The following is a 17,023-nucleotide window of genomic DNA, read 5'->3' as shown; positions in this document are numbered from 1 at the left end:
GGTCTAATGGGTACAGAGAATGTTAGACGAGAACTTGCTCCCAAGCAGTTTGTTCAAAGATCAGCTGAATAACTTTGCACATGATAGAGAAATACACATCTTTTTGGATTGAAGACCAACTACTTGAAAACTGGAAAATAAGTAATTTGTATTCAAGGTTCTTTTTTGTTTGTTTTGGGTTTTTTGTTGTTTTTCTTTCTCCTGGATTAATGATTTCTATTTCAGAAAGATTACTGGTTAAGAAAATTCTTGAGATACATAGATGTTCCATACTTTACCACCTTTGTAGACTAATGTTTCTTTTTTGTGAGATAGACATGCCTCAAGAAATATCTGCTTCACCTTCTTCAGTAGCATCAGTGTATCAGTTAAAGGACTGAGATGGAGGAACTGTTTCCAGTGGAGCCTAACGTACTGAACCACATCTCCTCCTGGCTGATCTGAGCATGGTGACATCCTGTCAGCTCTGTTGTTACCTGCAGTGGACCATGGGGTTGGTGCACATAACCTGCTATCATAGAGGGACTGATAGTAAAGCTTTAACCAGAGGCTATACAAATTCCCGGTTGACTTCACTTTAAAAAGAGGATTTTACATCTTAATTTTACTCCTTGGATTTTGATAGAATGCCAGACTAGTTACTCTGATGTATTCCATTCTATACAGGTTCCTCTTCCACACCCACCCCAATGGTATCAGAATGTTTTCCAGACTTCTTACTGATAAGACATATTAGAAAACAAGACTAGTATCTGTCAGATGGGGCTCCCTCTCCATTTCTCTCTACACACCTTTCCTTTGGGGGGAGAAGAAGAGGAGAATAGCATGTGAGTTGTTTGAATTTTAATTAAAAAACCCTCAATTGTGTGTTTTGTACATAAATTAAGGTTTGGGTTTTTTTCTTCTTGAGTGATGACATACAGAGTAGAAAAAGTTTTTTGTGTTTTTTTTTTTCTTTTGGTGAGGCTTAGCTTGTAGCTTCTGTCTTATGTGGGAGGGATTTTTGCAACTGTTTACAGGAAAGTCTTGCCTTTCAAGGCAAAGATTTCATGTTGACAGTAGTCTTGCTTTTTGAGAAGTACAGCTTTTCGAGACACTCAGGACCATCAAGGCTGAAGTACTGTTTGAGCATTTTCTTTATTTTTTTTTTTCTTTTTCTTCACGTTAGAACTTGTCCTTGTTTAGCAATAAGGACTGCGATCTTTTAAACTCTCTTGGGACCTCTGCCAGCTATTTAAGAACAAAGACATACCTGTGAAGCTCCCAGTGACCTTTTTCAGTGCAGGGTAGTTCTGTTGCATTCTGTGCCCATTTAAGTTTCTTAAACCGCAGTCTAAATTGCATTTTGCTGTAATCTAGGGAGGAGCTGATAAAGGCACATATTTCTAAAGCTAAGCCCGTGGGGTTGCCTTGCTATGTACTGGGAGCTGAAGATAAGCATCTGATGCTTCCCCAACAGCTAGGCTTTTATCACTCCCCATGCAGCTGGACTACAGAAGTGCTAGATCCTTCCTGGTGGTATGTTCCAGACAGATGGGCACCAACGCTGTACAACAGCCCTTCAAATAGATGACCCGCAGCAGATAATCTGTCTTTCTATAATCCTGCTTTAGTCTACATCCTCCTCTGTATGTTGGACTTGCAGCTTGCTGGAGGGAGCAGGGTGGGGTATAAATCCAAATTCTGGAGTAGGGGAAGGTGATAGTTATATATACTTCAGAGGAGGAGACCTAAAAGCATATGGGTATTAAAAAAAATCATCCCTCTTCAGCATATTTAGTCATCAGTGCCATACATGAATTGCGTTTTATTCCTACTGCATTAATACTGTAGTAGCTTGTTTTATGCTGAGGTCCATATCCGCTTACAGCAGCAGAAACTTCTGCAAGAAATTTAGATTTTACTAGCCATCATGTTTTAAGCATGTACATACATGACAACAAACCAAATTATCAAAGAGGCTTCTCATCTTGACACTAACATTCAAGGTGACAGGTGTTGAATTCCTCCGTGCTAAATGAGATGATAGTAATCTTCTGAATAGAACTTAGTAAAATTCCGGTGTTCATGTTCTCTTACCAGAAAACCAGAAAATACAGTATAGCTGCCATATAGACACAGAGGGATGTGAAAGAAAAACTTGGAATTTTGTTTAGATAGAAGAAACGTAAAGGATTTTTTTCCCCCAAATCAGATTGTTTCCTTTAAGAGGAAGCAAGTGATCTACTGGGAAGTATTAATGAGACCAGTTCTTTGGCTTAAGGCTTTTGGGTTTTCATATTTAAGAATGCATTTTTCAGAATTTAGTTTTTGTTTTAATACTGTTAAATGCAGTGCCTGTGTTCAAGTATTCCATCACTTTTTTGTATTTCTTTTTCAGGAAAAGTGCAAAATGTTTCAAATTCCTGTTCAAAATCTTGATAATATCAGGAAGGCTCGAAAAAAGGTGAAGGGCATTCTTGTGGATCTTGGGCTTGACAGCTGCAGGGAATTGTTGAAGGTAAAGCATTTGAAATAATGTAAACCAAGCGGAAAAGTAAACCCTTGAAAAATATTTCACTTTTTATATGATACTCCTCTGCTGTAGGTCTTTATGGTGGGGTCTTTACTTGAAGGATTACTCATGACTGACTACTCATATGCCAGGGGTGGAATTTAGTGTTTTAGTACATAACATTGAAAGAAACTCTTAGTTCGCAGCAAGTTGTGTTATAGATGGTGCTGCATATTCTCTGCTGGTAATATTTTAACAAAAGGAAAACAGTACAGCTTTAAGAAAAACACCACAGGGTAATGAAATGTTATTTGTGTACTACACAGCAACTTTTTTGTGATTCTTTTAAAATCAAAAACAGATAAAGACTCAAAGGCATCCCATGACATACCAAGGGCAAGCCTCTGAAGGATACACAAATTGTCAGTATTTCTGAAAACGGACGAGCAATTAGACCCAGTAATCTTGTTGCAGTCCTTGAAACTTTATGTCCAGGGGAAAATGCCAATCTTGTCTTACTGAGTTGTAGTTCAGTTCTGCATCTTAAAAAGTACATGGAAGTGTACTGGGGCCATCAAGATGAACCTGGTACCATTGTTACCACTTTCAGGAGAAAGTATTGTGCAACAAGCAGGAGGACTTCACACCATCGGGTTGGCAAGCCTAATACCAGAAAGAGTGCAAACACAGTCATGCAACTCGGTGACCAAACAGTAGTGTATTTCAGCCAGCCGGTACACCGGTTTCTTTGGCTGTTCAGTCTGTTCTTGGCTTCACATTGACCGTAGTCAAGAGTGTGGATTAATTCTGTATGATGGTACTAAAGTAAGTTGACTCTCTGTAGGGATGCTGTTGTGTCTTTTGTGGTGTTTTTTCTGAAGCTGTGTAAGTAAATGATTGGAAAAAAATATGCTTAAGATCTACATGCATAACTAATTCTGGACCATTCTTGGTTATTGCAGGTGACCAATGTTTGATATATCTATATATAAATGTCATAAGAGCTCAGGGAAAAGTGCATTTGCCTAGTAATTTCCATTTTCTTACTGTTTTTATTGTGTTGTATATTGTTTCGTAATTAAACCTCTAAGTCAGAAGCTGTTCTGTTTTGACCTTTGAAGTAGAAATGTTTTGACAACACTAGTTTTTTTGCTGTGAAATTGACTGCAGTCTAACTTCTTGGTCGTAGTATGGGGTTTAAAGGTGAATGAGGAATAGGTGTTTTGTGGTTGGTTGGTTTTTTGGGGGTGGTGGTGTGTGTTTGTTTGGTTTCATTATTAATAAATGGTGGTGGTGGGGAACTGAGCAAACGTTTCCATTCTGGAAAAAGTTCTGTGAGATGTGGGCCAAAAAAATATCATTTTATTTTTTTGCCAATAATTCTCCCTCAACCAGCTTCATAACTTCAGTTTGTTGTTTCCAGGTAATCTGGGGCTGGTTTTGGTATAACTTTAGCAGCAAAAAGAATGGTTTTTAGAACTTGATTTGTACTTGGCTCATATGATGATGGTATTTCTTTTTGGTAGATTAAGGTGTGTGATGTCGTAATAGGTGAGAAGTAGCTTAAGGGTGGGTTTTTTTCCCCCCTCAAATATTAAGATTGATTCTGGACATTGTCCTTGTCAGGAGGCTGGACAATTTAGGAAACAGTATGAAATGATATGATACAAACTTGACCTGCCATATGGTCTTAAAATTTGGCTTAAACTGTTCTAATAAGGCATGATAATGGACAGTAGTTTGCGAGGAAGGTGAAGGAATTTCACATACAACTAGTATCTCTTTGTAGCTTGGTGACCAAATGGATTAGTTTTTAGGCTAGAAGTTCTTAATTGATCTCTGCTAGGAAGAAAACATGAGCCTTTTGTGCTGGATGACTAGTTTGATTCTCAAGGTAGTACTTTTTAAGTACTGTAATGTCAGAGGCTTTCCTTCAGTAAACTGCTTTAGCTTCTTTAACATATGGTGATCTTTAAGTCTTCATTTAAACTGTGAGCTTTTTATCTTTTTGTTCTGGAAAACAGTGATGGTTTTAATACAGAGGGAAGAACAGTTCTTAATTTTAAAATGCTTTTCTCTTAAACTTAGAAATACCCACTATGCATCAGGATTCTCGGAGGGTTTTTATTCCCTTCTTGTTACTTTTCCCTTCTCCTGTTCCTCCCCTCCTCGAAGTGAGAAATGTGGGAGGGGCATAACAAATTAGTCCATCAAAGCTTGCTTCTGGGATGTTAATGTGGATCTCTGTGTGCTTTAAGTACACATTCAGAATAGACATTCACAGCACTGACTAATGGTAGTGATAAGAACGGTTCTCTTTCTTTATCAATTAATATTTCTGTGTAGGAAATAGCAGTTTCAGCAAAATTATCTAGACTTACTATCAAACACCTTTGGCTTGTTGGGAATCTGGTGTTCAAGTCTAGGAGCCTCTCTTGGTGGAGAGTACTCAAACCAAAAGCAGAACATGTTTGGGGTAGGTCATAAATGCATAAATGTCAAGAAAACTTTTTTAACTGTGTAATTCACTCCAGTGTGTTTGGTTGAAGAATTGTTATTAAATCTTGAGTCTCTTCGTTTTCTCTATTAAACACATGTAAGAAAAGCGTTGTGTTCTCTAAGGCTGTGGGATTTCTCTTGTTCCATGCAAGGGTTCTTTTTAAGGTCTTTTTTTTTTTTTTAAGAAGGTTTGGCTGAAGGGCAAATAGATGACTCATTCAGTGCCTAGATGTTGATTAGAATCGAAGGGGTTTGTTCATTGTTGCCCTGAGCTCTTCAGGATTCTCCTTGGGGAAACTTGAAGGTTGAAAAAGCTAGAAAGCTTATTGCAAACTTGGCTACGTTTTCCTAAATTCTTGAATAATTTAATTTAAATCAAATTATCACTGGCATGACCTTCTGGCTCACTACAATCTGTTACACACACAGGGATGCTCACATTTGCATGGTATGGACAGGAGCCTAGTGCAGACAGAGCCTGCGTTAAGTAGGGTCGTGTATTTGTTTGACTGCTAGAGGCTTTGTTTCTTTTTGTTGCTCAGTATATCCTGTGTTGCTAGTAAATTTCACATAAATATCGCATTGTTTTTCTTGACCACGAACTGCTAGATTTATGAATTCCACTTCTCATGAAGATGATCTAATCTTAAATGGTCTTTATTACCTGCTTCTGCTGTTCCAACCGGTTTTGTGCAGAGCTGAGAACATCTTGCCCTCTCTAGGCATCTCGCAGAATTTTGAGTGAAGAGGGGTTCGTGGAAGGGAAGGAGAACGCGAGGGTAGGTGCGATGCTAGTTTTCTGTGGCTTAAGCCTGGGTTCGTAGCCCGTGTTTCATCTAAGACACTCTAGTGTGCTGTTGAAGCTAGCCTAGGGTCTTCAGAAATGCCTAGCAAAGAGGAATCTAGGTATTTTTTTCATTAAGTTTGTGTTTGGGTATGTGTGGGCCTCAGAAAATAGGAGAGGAACTTAAGATTTTTAGAGTAGTAGCAGGCTTTGGCTTGAGGAACATAAACTACTGTGATGGGATTGATTAGAAGAATGCTATAAGGAAAGTTGTTTACCCTGACGAGGTTGTTCCAGATGCAATAATACTGTTGCGTTTGCAGCTTGAGGAAAAATACTGCTGCTCTTTGAAATAAGCTTCTGGGAATGTCTTTGTTTTTCCAAGTTAAAAGCATAGCAATGCTATGAAGATTTAATACTAAAACCTGTTGCATAGTAAACCGTAGTGGTAAGTTAATAAATGGAACTAAATGGTGAAATATTACAGATTTAGGAAGAGTAAGGTAGAGGGAGAAAATATCTTTCAATGTTCACTGTGAACTTGGCTAGAAGCAATGGAATTGAAGTGTAAATATTGCCTCTCCTATATTATTTTCAGTAACTCTGAAGTGTTCAGAATTCCTACAGTATTATGAGGCAGGCATATGAACAATTATTTGAGGTAAAATAAATCACAGAGGGGTCAAAGAAGTAATTTCTTTGAACTGAGGTTAGAGACCTGTATCCAAATACTGTATGGACTTCCCACTCATCCTCTGTTTGTGTGGTTTTCCCTTTTTCCTTGCTCTAGATTGAGACTATTTTTGTATTCAGAACAGACTGCAAAAGCAGATTATTTCTTGTTTTCTTTTTTCTTTTAGAATCTTAAAAGTTTTGACCCAGGTGAAAAACACTTTTGTAACACTTCATGGAGTGATGTCTCTCCTTGGGAGTCTGTGGGCAAAAGGAAGGTATGTATATTTGTGTTAGAAATTCTGGGTAGGTGTGCATGTGGAGTCACTGAATTCTATCACTTTCAGAAGTCCTGGAAAAGTTAAAATACACCTTTTTTTATCATTAAAAAAAAAAGCTTTAACATCTGTTTTCTAAGTACTATTAGTCAGGGACTAATCTTTCATTTCCACTGTGTTCTTCCCTGTAATGCAGATGGCTATAAGGACTATATATGCTGTTTGCTGGCTTTAAGGATACAGCCTTGAACATCAATATTGAAGATGTCACTCTAATGTTCTGCCTTTTTGGCTTAATCTGATGTGTAGGCTTAACATGCTCTTGTATACAACATGCTGCTTGTTTCATTGGAAGAGTGAAAATGTGATTGCATAGATGCGAGGGGATTAAGCTGAAATTATCATTAGCGGCTTCGGATAGGGTTGCAGTGGAAAACGTACTCCAGTGAGATTTGTGTATGTGAAACAACTTTTAGTTCTATATAGCTGGAGTCTTGTGTGAAGCTAGAATCTACAAGAAAGGCAGGGTTGAGATGAACAAACCAAAGGATTTCCATAATTTTATATTCTAGCAAGTTTCTAAGATACTATGTAGAGCATAGGAGTATATCCAGAAGAAAAGGTAGTCTTTCCTGGGTCTTGCTAAAAATTCTTAGGGCTCCTGATTGCTTCCATGAGGAAGGCCTGTCAACAGCATGTAAACAGCGGTGGGCCTGCTCTTTTCATCCTGAATCAAAAGGTAATGGTTTATAATAGTGTGGTGGTGGTTTGCCAGGATTTTTTTTATCTGCCCGTAACATCTTCAAAACAAACTGAGGCTGCCAAGTGCAATAGTTGTGGTTTTTTAACAAAGCCCTCAGCATACAGGCTGACCAAACAAAGCCACTCAGTCTTTGCCAAACTGTCATTTAGTAGAAAGGACCTTTGTCTCCTCGTTCGCCTTTCCTGAACATCGGTTCACAGATTTAAGACTGGGCAGTTCATCTGTTTACATGAATTTGTGGATGAAAAAGTCAAATGTGACTTGTTGTTGGACTAGGTCCGTAGAGACATATTGCATCTAGCCTCTTAGTGCCACTTCAGATAAGGCTTACAGTTACCTTCAGTCAAGACTATCTTTAGTTTAGGTGAATGGAATAAATCCCATTAATGATTATGATATCTCTTTTTTTCCCCACCCCTCCTTCTTTTTTATTTCTTCTTTATGCATGTGGAAAACATGTCCTTTTATCAGGTCTCCTGGTTCCAGTCAGCATGTTATGTGAGCTCTAGCCTTGCTGATTTGGTCTTTTTTGCCTTTTTCTCCACCTTTTGACTAAAGAAAGAAATTCAGTGTTGGGAGATCTTCTGTGTTGGATGAGCAGGGAAGGTTCCCCCTCCTCCCCAGACATGAAACAGGGAAGAGGAGGATGAAGACAGAGCAAGTGAAGCTTCCTGTCTAAAACTTAAGATAAAGGGTGTGTTTTTATTCTGTCTTCCTTCCACAGTCCTTTAGGAAAAATGATTAGCCATTTCAGTGAAAATGGAGAAGAACTAAAAGTCATGCACTAGAGAGGGAATATTCCTTCATCCCTATTGTCTGGAGAGAGAGCAGGCAGGGAGACCTGATCCCTTACCAGAAGGGAGAAATACAGATCCTGACTCAGCTAGTTAGCATGACCAGTAATATCTGTATCTATCCAAAAAACAAGACTGGAATCTGATGTGATGAACTTCAGTGTGGAGTTTGTAATGTGTTGCTGTGGAACAGATTTGCCAAGCTATGTCTTTTGGATACTAAACTTGTTCCTATCCATTTTCTTTAAACAACCCTCCTTCCTTGATATATATATCATTCACATATCTTGGCATCAAGCTGCCTAGATTTGGGAGAAAAGAAGTTGGTCCTTCAGGATGTTGTATTCTAAAGTTGTTGCCATAAAGGGGAAAATAAGTTGTTTGAGCTACATTGGAAACTCAGTAGGCTGGAGAAGATGTGTATTTAGATGAGTTGGTGGTTTCAACCATTAGTACTATCTTTAGGGAGACGTTAATAATTCTGGGAGAACTGCGGTTTTTGGAGGCTGTCGTGTCTTTCTGCTTGTCTCTAGGTTGTGGGGAATGTGAGACTACACAACGGAAAGTGTTACTGCGTTCTGGGGTATGTTCTTTGGAGTGGGACTAATCGAGATTTCCTAAATGCCTCTCATAAGCCTTTTTGGATTCCATTTGTACAGTTTAGGCTTGTGTTGGTCAATCTCCAAGACACTTCATTTTTCCTAATTGGCTTAGAATTCTTATTTTGTCAAATTTTCTATAAAACTGAGATGACATTAGTAGGCTGTAGTAGCACTTGCGAACCTAAAAAACGGCTTAGGTGTGTATGCAAGGAGAACATGCTGACGAAATGAGTTGTCTGTGTGGAAGAGCTCTCTTTCATACAGAAAACATCAAGAGTAGCAGACTTTCACATACTTTTGTTCTGCCGAAACAGAATTTTTTTGGATTTTTTGTTGTTGGGGTTTTTTGAGCTAAGTGGTGGGACTTTAGGATTCGTCCTAATTTGGTAGAACTTGAGGAACAGAACTTTATTTTTCTTCTGCTGAAGTCTCATAATTTTTATCTCCATCAAAAAATAAATGATCTAAGAAGGCATGGAACATATTTCCCCTAGACTTACTAGTTTCTTAGTGGTATACTGCAATTGTTTGTATAAGTAAAAACATTGTTACTACGGAATAGTAAATTAATTCAGCACTTGGACCACTTACTTGTAGAGTGTTCCCACTGCACCTAACAACAGTTGTTCAGACTTGGCAGCAAGGAAATATTGACAGTGTATTATTACACTATGATACGAGTTTATGGGGACAGAAGGACCCACACCAGAAATGGGGTGGGAAGTAAAGAATGTATGGGCCCAGTATTTAAAAGCATATAAGCTTTTCTAAGCCTTGGACAACCAATTAAAATAAACAGTCACCTCTCTTTGTCACCTGACTTCAGAAGTAAGGCTAGTGAGGTGCAGCTTTTAACAATGCTCTGTATGCTTCATTAGTTCAGTGGTGTCGCTGGCCTTTCTCTACTCCGTATACTTAAAAATTTGAAGCTTCTAATTTGCTTTGGTGCTGTTTACTGGCAGCTGGGACCAGACCCCTAAAGAGTGTAAGTAGAGGATAATTCACTGATACCTTCACAGTGTACTCTTCAGCAGCCTTAGCCAGCCAGTGGCTTTATCTGACCCAGTCTTTTGGATTTGGAGGTTAGATTTTTGGTTATCATCAGGAGACTGATGATAGCATCAGTACTGCTAATAGCTGACACCTTCATGGCTATATGAAATGACAAAAAAAATAACTGCACAAATTTCTGGTACAGTTCTTCATAACGTGTCTGTGACATGCATGTGGGTGATGAACAGCTTGTTCCCTTTGGATGGTGTTTCATAAGGAGCAGAAGTCAGTAAGGTGGAAAAACACATCTGAGGGAACAGACAAGTTGCACTAGATGTTTGAGAGTGTTGGTTTGTTTCCTGGATGCTGCTCTGACTGATTCTGTAGTTTTTGGCAAGAGCCAGGGTTAATTTCCGAGGAAGTTGATGAGGAAAAAATGGTTGACAGGGCTACCAGTTTTTTTGGAAAGAGCAAATAATGTTCATATGGGTGCAAAAAGTAATGCTGTCAAGTGATGTGTAATTGAGGGAGCAAGCCACTGTTTAGTGGAAGATAAGTTTATTTTTATTTTTATACAGTTAAAATGTTTTTCTGAGAAGAATCTATATGCTCTATAATGAATGTGCTAGAGGAAATTTCTTAAAGAAATTACTGTGGTGGAATGTCCAGTATGTTGAGATAATACAAAGAGGTCATTGCTGCTTTACCATAAAAGGGGGGGGGGTTATTCCTTTCTCTTCCTACTATTAATCTGGCTCCAAAGGAATGTTCTTGGAAAAAAAAAAAAAAATCAGTCTTCTGTGGTTTTGCTGGGAGAGGTACTTTTGGCGACCTTTCAGTGAAGGGTACGGTAGTGAAATACACAAAAATTCCCCACCCCTTCTCTCTTCTCTCTCTTTCTCCAGTAGACAGCAGGTGGCCCTGAACTAAATAAAGCTTTAAAAGTGTCATATTAAAAGGGCTGCTGTTCCTAATTGCTAAGGCTTCACCTCCTATGTACAGTGGCATACAAACTCTTCTTAGCTTGTTCTGTGATTCCCGTCTTTAAAAACGGGCTTCAGAATTACTTCTTGTGAACTGGAGTAGAAATGAACTCACTTAAGGCTCCTTAATAAATTATAAAGGAGCACAAATGTTTCTCCCTTTAAGTATGTCATCTTTAAGGCTGCTTTTCAAAAACAGATCTCCATGAAACTGAGAAGATACATGTTACCCATCCAGTGAAGGCATTTTTGACAGGTGATAGCACAGACTTACTTTCAAAGAGATAACAGGGATGTAGGAACTGGCAGTTTCTAAGTGGATGTTTTTGTTTTGTTTGCAGAGATACAGAACAAAGCCGTACTGCTGTAGCTTATGCAAGTTCTCGTCAAAATTGCTTACTTCATTCAAGAATCACTTGCACCGTTACCATGAGGATGAAATGGACCAAGAGCTGGTGGTTCCTTGCCCAAAATGTGCATTTGCTTCTGATCCCAAAATAGTGGGAAAACATATCCGGATGTTTCACTCATCTAATAAAAGAATACAGAACTATACAGTCAGCATTCTGGATGGCATGAAACAATTTAGGAGTGACATCATAAACTTTACATGTCTAAAATGTCACTTTACAGACACGTTGTATTACAATATGAAGAAACATGTGCTGATGAACCATTTTCAAAACTTAATAAGTACATATTTTGGCCAGAAACCTGATGAAAGTAAAGAGAATTCTGTTGAGCACTACTGTAAAAAATGTAATGCTTCTGCAAACAGCCAAGATTCTTTAATGTATCATGTCTTGACAGCTGAAATACACCGAGACCTGGAGAACAAACTTCGGTCTGTGATTTCAGAACATATTAAGAAACCAGGACTCGTGAAACAAATGCATATTGCTCCAAAGCCTCCCCAAGGCGTGGCAGTGGCTGCTCCATCTGCAGGGCCTGCTGCTGCTCCAGCAGGTTCCGTCACAGCTCCGGCTTGCATCCAGCTTGCATTTCCACAGAACAATCAAAACCAGAGTGTGGTGCAGCCAAAAGCCGTTCAAAACACAGTCAGATCACTGACTGTTCCAAGTGCCTCTGGTAGCCTTCCGCATACAACTTCTGCTCCGGTTGTTACGCCGTCACACGTTACTCTTGTATCTAGTAATCTTCCTGTAGGTCAGAATAATGTTAATATTCAGCCATCGCCTTCCCAGCCTATCATTGTTTCCCATAGGCTCCCCCTTAACCAGCCTGTGAGGGCTGGAGCTATTCCTCTTAATCATTCTGTTGGGACCGTAAATAGAACTGTGGCCCCCGCAGTTCTTCCTCTTAGTCAACCTGTCAGGCCTGGGCTCTTTCCTATTAATCAGCCCATTGGTACTATAAATGGTCCGGTTGCAGCTGGAACACTACCTGTTACTCAGCCTGTCAGCCCTGTGAATCGACCAGTTGCACCAGTCCTCCCTGTGAATCAACCGGTTGCACCAGCAGTTCTCTCTGTCAACCAGTCGCTTGGGAATGTGAATAGACCCATTGGTCCCAGGGTCCTTCCTGTGGCGCAGACGGTTGCATCAGCGGTTCTCCAGCTTAACCAGCCTGTTGCCTCTGGGGTTGTTCCTGTCAGGCAGCCTGTCAGACCGGGGTTTCTTCAGCTTAATCAACCTGTTACCCCAGCAGTTATCCCAGTGAATCAGCCAGTTCAGCCTGCAGTTTCTCAAAACACAACTTTTTTGACCGCGGGTTCTATACTCAGGCAGTTGATTCCAACTGGTAAGCAGGTTAATGGGATACCTACGTACACGCTTGCCCCGGTTTCGGTGACTTTGCCTGTACCTCCTGGTGGAGTAGCAACTGTTACGCCACCACAAGTGCCCATCCAGCTAATGCAGTCTGGGACAGTAACTCAGTTGTCGCAGTCACCAGCTAGTGCACCTTCTCCTCCCGTGCTTTTAACGTCTCAGAATATATCGTTACAAGCCTCCCCACCTGGTCCTGAAACAAGTCAGGCTGTCAGACAGGCTAAGCAGTGGAAGACTTGCCCTGTTTGCAATGAGCTTTTCCCATCAAACGTCTACCAGGTGCACATGGAGGTGGCCCACAAACATGGTGACGTAAAAATGGAGGAAAGCCCAGAACCTGACAAACTTGCAGCTTGCGCACCCTTTCTAAGGTGGATGACAGAAAAGACGGTCCGGTGTTTCTCTTGTAAATGTTTTCTTTGCGAGGAAGAGCTCATGAAACATCTCTTGATGCATGGCTTAGCTTGCTTGTTTTGCACAGTTACTTTCCATGACTTAAAAAGCCTCGTGGAGCACAATAAAACTACACACAATGGGAAAAAGCAGTTACATGCAGATTATAGCAACAGAGGATTTCAACTAGGTAACGATGCTCAGGGTGACCTTGTATTTCCACACTTTGATTTCAGTACGGTGTTGCCAAAAGAAGACATTGGGGAAAGAGAAGTGCATTTGGCAGTGCTTGCTGGCCTAAATTCAAGGACGCTTGTCCCTGTTTACATCAAAGTGAAACCTCAGACAGCAGAAGTGAACAATAGATGCAACAAAAAAGTGTTAACCTGTCCATTTTGTTTTGGTACGTTTGTTAGTAAAGAAACCTATGAAACACATTTGAAAGAGCGGCATCATATAATGCCGACTGTACATACAATTTTAAAGTCTCCTGCTTTCAAGTGCATCCACTGTTGTGGTGTGTACACTGGAAATATGACTCTAACAGCTATCGCTGTGCATTTGCTCCGTTGTAGAAGTGCTCCCAAAGACAGCAACTCGAGCATGAAGATGCAGCTTGAGCGTAATGAGAAGAAAGAGCTGCTGTTTGTGAATGGTGAAAAGCATGATTCCGTGATACTGAAAAGAAAGCAATCGGATTCCTGCTTTGTTGCAGAAGACCAAAGGAATAAGGAACAGCAGCCTCTGAGCTTAAGTACTGGCATAGCTCTGTCTCCAGAAAAAGAAATGAATTCAGGGGTAGTGCCTTTCAAACGACAAAAGATTAATACTAGGACTGAGATGAAGAAGCTTCCTTCTAGTGAGGATCTTCGCATTCTAGCAGTAGATCCTAAACAGTATGATCACAATTCGTATGAGGCTCAAAAACAGTTCTTAACAGACTACTTTCACGAGAGGCCATATCCTTCTAAAAAAGAGATGGAATTACTTTCTACGCTGCTGTACGCGTGGAAAATTGATGTTGTATCATTCTTTGGAAAAAGTAGAAATACATGCTTAAAGGCGATAAATAATCACAAACCATCTGTGCTGCTGGGTTTCAGTATGTCTGAACTAAAAAATATTAAGCACAGTTTGAATATAAAAGATGAACCATTAGATATGTAAGCAAGCTTTTTATAACAGCTAAAAGCAATCCATAATTGCATACTTACTGATTTAGCAGTTTATTGTATTATTTGTTTTAACTCGCAGACTGGCCTGTTGAAGGGTGCAGTAGTACAAAAAGTCTCGTTCACTTGTGACTGTTATTGTGAAAGGCACACGTAGTTGTGTATTTGAAAAAGCTAAAACCTTCAGACTTACACATCTGGAATTTGTTTTAGCTTTTTACTGTTTCTGAAGTTGTGGGGTTTTTGGGTTTTTGTTTGTTCAGTTCTCCGGGCTCCCCTTACACGTTTTATACCACCATGTAAAACATTTGTCCTGTTAAAAACAAATTTTATTTTATTTTTCTGCAATGTCGTCATCTTTTCTAAACAATAAAATGTATAATGTTGGTTAAAATACTGAGGTAAACTACGTGAAAAACATCTGTTTGATTATTTGTGTTTTTAAGTCCTCCTAATGTTTTTTTTAACCTATTTTTGTTTTATCTACTGAAGAAGTGATTGTAGCCTTTACATCCATTGTCCCTTCAAATTCCCGATGCGCTGGTAGCAATAAAATACATGGCAATCTTTTTTTTTTTTTTCTCAGTCAAAATACCTGTGCTGGTTAAGTCTGGTGACTTGTAGTATCGAACTAGTATTAACGTGGTGGGGGTTGAGGGGCTTGAGGGTGCCCGTTGAAGTGTTATAATTAACTGACTTGGAATGGTTGTGTTGTTATCTGTTAAATAGACCTTGCTAACCAGAAGTGTTTACTCTTTTTGTTGGTGTTCAAGCCGGGTTGTTTAAACACCTATTGCTCAGAGCTTGGTAGCAGCATTTGGTTTCTTTTCTTTTTCAAAAAGCAAAACTGCTTTGGAGAGTGTCAGATTGTTTTGATACGTTGAGTACAGGACTTCTGTGCACATCACTTATCTGTGGAAGCCCTGTCCGAATATCACCAAAATTTGGTGAAAAATCTGATTTTTATTTGAAAATGCTGTTGCATGAGGGAGTGACTGAGCAGTGCCTCTTCCCCAGCGGATTAGATACCAGGCTTGAAGTCCTTTGAGTCAGAAATTGTACAAACTGAAACTGGGGGAATTGGTAGCATCAAGACTTGAAGCTGTTGAGTACCTGAACCAACGGTACTCATGTAGTGATTGTTTTTTAGTGTCCTGAAGAGAGCTTAAGAATAGTATGAAACCCAAATAGACTATCTTGTTCAATACCAACTGGCATCCCTATTACAGATTATACAGAAAAGCTGTTGGGAAGGGTCACTTGAAGAACAAACTATAGTACAGGTGGCTGCATTGAGGCCTCATTGAGTACTGTCCTTTCTGGATATGCTTGGTTTCATCTGGCTTCTCAAACAGTGCCTCCAATATGCATTAATCGCCAGTTACATAGTAAATAACCTATAAGGTGCATTATTTTTTCTTCCTCCTTTTCATCCCCCTCTCCCCACCATTCTTTCCCAGAAGAAAAGAGGAGGCTCTTCTGTCAGTTCACTTGTCCCAGTGTTACAAGGGAAGGGTGAGATGCCCAAGCGTATTTCTATTTTTTTTAGTAAGCATACTTTTGCCCTGCACAATAGTTTTTAAAGCAGATACAGGGTTGTTTCTTGTGCCCTTTCTAAAAGGGCATGGCATTTTTAGCAGAATTTGGTGACTGTCCATCTGAAGTTCTATAAGCTGTTTGAAATTCTATTTTGGATACAATCTTGATATTTTCATATTGATAACTTCAAAGAATTTTGATGGGTATGTAACATACAGTTAACTGAAACCGAGAGAATCTGCTATTTGGAAAAACCTAGTCATTTAATAGCAGTGTTGAAGAAACGTAAGCACCATTTATGAGATTGTCCACATGCCCCACCCCGAAGTGTGACAGTGAGTAAGAGGCAGTGAGTTCTTACAGCCTAATAATAGCTCATTAAAAATTAAAAAATCATATTTGGGCATAGTGCAGTTCACGAACGAGTTTGAAGGGCTCTGAGTGAGGAAGAGGGATGCTCTGTAGAGGTTCTGAAATCTAGGCACTCGTTTTCACTCTTAAAACCTTGGTACTGTGAGCCCTGTCATCTTTGGGTAGTTCTGCTGGTGTCGGTGGGACTCTGGCAGGGAGGAATGTGGCAGCGTGCATCCGGGGAAGGCTTGCCATGAACGGTTCAAGATAGTTTTTGGGATGACAGCGTGGCTTGGAGTGGGGAGCTGGGCAGTCATTTCAGGGTTCATCCGTGCTCGGGGCATCAAGGGAGCAGACCAGTCTTACCAGAGTTTTCCTACATAGCGCCCAGTGGTGTTGTTAAGCATTTCATTTATTGGACTTTGATTTCACAGTTTCAAATAAACCAACTTTCTAACTCGCTCTTAGGTGTGTGTGCAAATGATTACCTGTCCCCCGCCCCCCTCTTTTAATATATTCAGGGAGCACGATGTGGTGAAAGTATTGGTGCAGAATAGCTGTTAAAAGGAAAGTAAGACCTACGCCTTAGATCCAGATGCTTTAGGTAGACCTTAGTGCATTATAGTAATATCTTTTATTATCTCAAATACTGACAGCTGCATATTTTCCGAGAGACTTGGTGTTCTTAAATCTTGGTACTAATTTGCTATTGCTAAATGCTCCTGCTGTCGTTAAATGAGGACTGTAAAAACAAATCAAAAAACAGATGAATTTTGAAATGTGAGAGTAGTGACTGATTCACAGCATGGTCATGCTTTTCAGAAAAGCCAAGAATCCTGAAAAACAGCCAAGTTAAATCAGTGGCTTTAACTAAACTGGGATTTTGCTGTAGGCTTCGCATGTGTGAGAAAGTGTT

General features: G+C 39.7%; 1 protein-coding gene across 2 annotated transcripts; it reads left to right on the top strand.

Moving 5' to 3' along the window:
- Window positions 1-239: 239 nt before the first annotated feature.
- ADNP2 (ADNP homeobox 2) lies at window positions 240-14,606 on the top strand. 2 transcript variants are annotated; one of them, XM_059815186.1, is made up of 5 exons: window positions 240-493; window positions 667-827; window positions 2,381-2,500; window positions 6,638-6,727; window positions 11,204-14,606. In XM_059815186.1, the coding sequence occupies exons 3-5, from the start codon at window positions 2,393-2,395 to the stop codon at window positions 14,210-14,212; spliced, it is 3,207 nt and encodes a 1,068-aa protein (XP_059671169.1). In that variant the 5' UTR covers window positions 240-493; window positions 667-827; window positions 2,381-2,392; the 3' UTR covers window positions 14,213-14,606. The 2 variants fall into 2 exon arrangements, with proteins under 2 accessions (XP_059671169.1, XP_009817230.2); XM_009818928.2 differs by having other exon boundaries at window positions 493-827.
- The last annotated feature ends 2,417 nt before the right edge of the window (window positions 14,607-17,023 follow it).

The sequence above is a fragment of the Gavia stellata genome, chromosome 3 (assembly GCF_030936135.1).
Source record: "Gavia stellata isolate bGavSte3 chromosome 3, bGavSte3.hap2, whole genome shotgun sequence".
NCBI classification, from domain to species: Eukaryota; Metazoa; Chordata; class Aves; order Gaviiformes; family Gaviidae; genus Gavia; species Gavia stellata.
Note: the sequence above shows the minus strand (reverse complement) of the source record. Positions and strands in the feature narration are given on the sequence as shown.

What these genes read in the sequence shown, in the direction of transcription:
- ADNP2 (XM_059815186.1), top strand. Translation starts at nt 2,393, where the DNA reads ATGTTTCAAATTCCTGTTCAAAATCTTGATAATATCAGGAAGGCTCGA. An exon ending in GCTGCAGGGAATTGTTGAAG is followed by an intron (nt 2,501 to 6,637) that starts GTAAAGCATTTG and finishes TTTTTCTTTTAG; the next exon opens with AATCTTAAAAGTTTTGACCC. An exon ending in AGTCTGTGGGCAAAAGGAAG is followed by an intron (nt 6,728 to 11,203) that starts GTATGTATATTT and finishes TTTTGTTTGCAG; the next exon opens with AGATACAGAACAAAGCCGTA.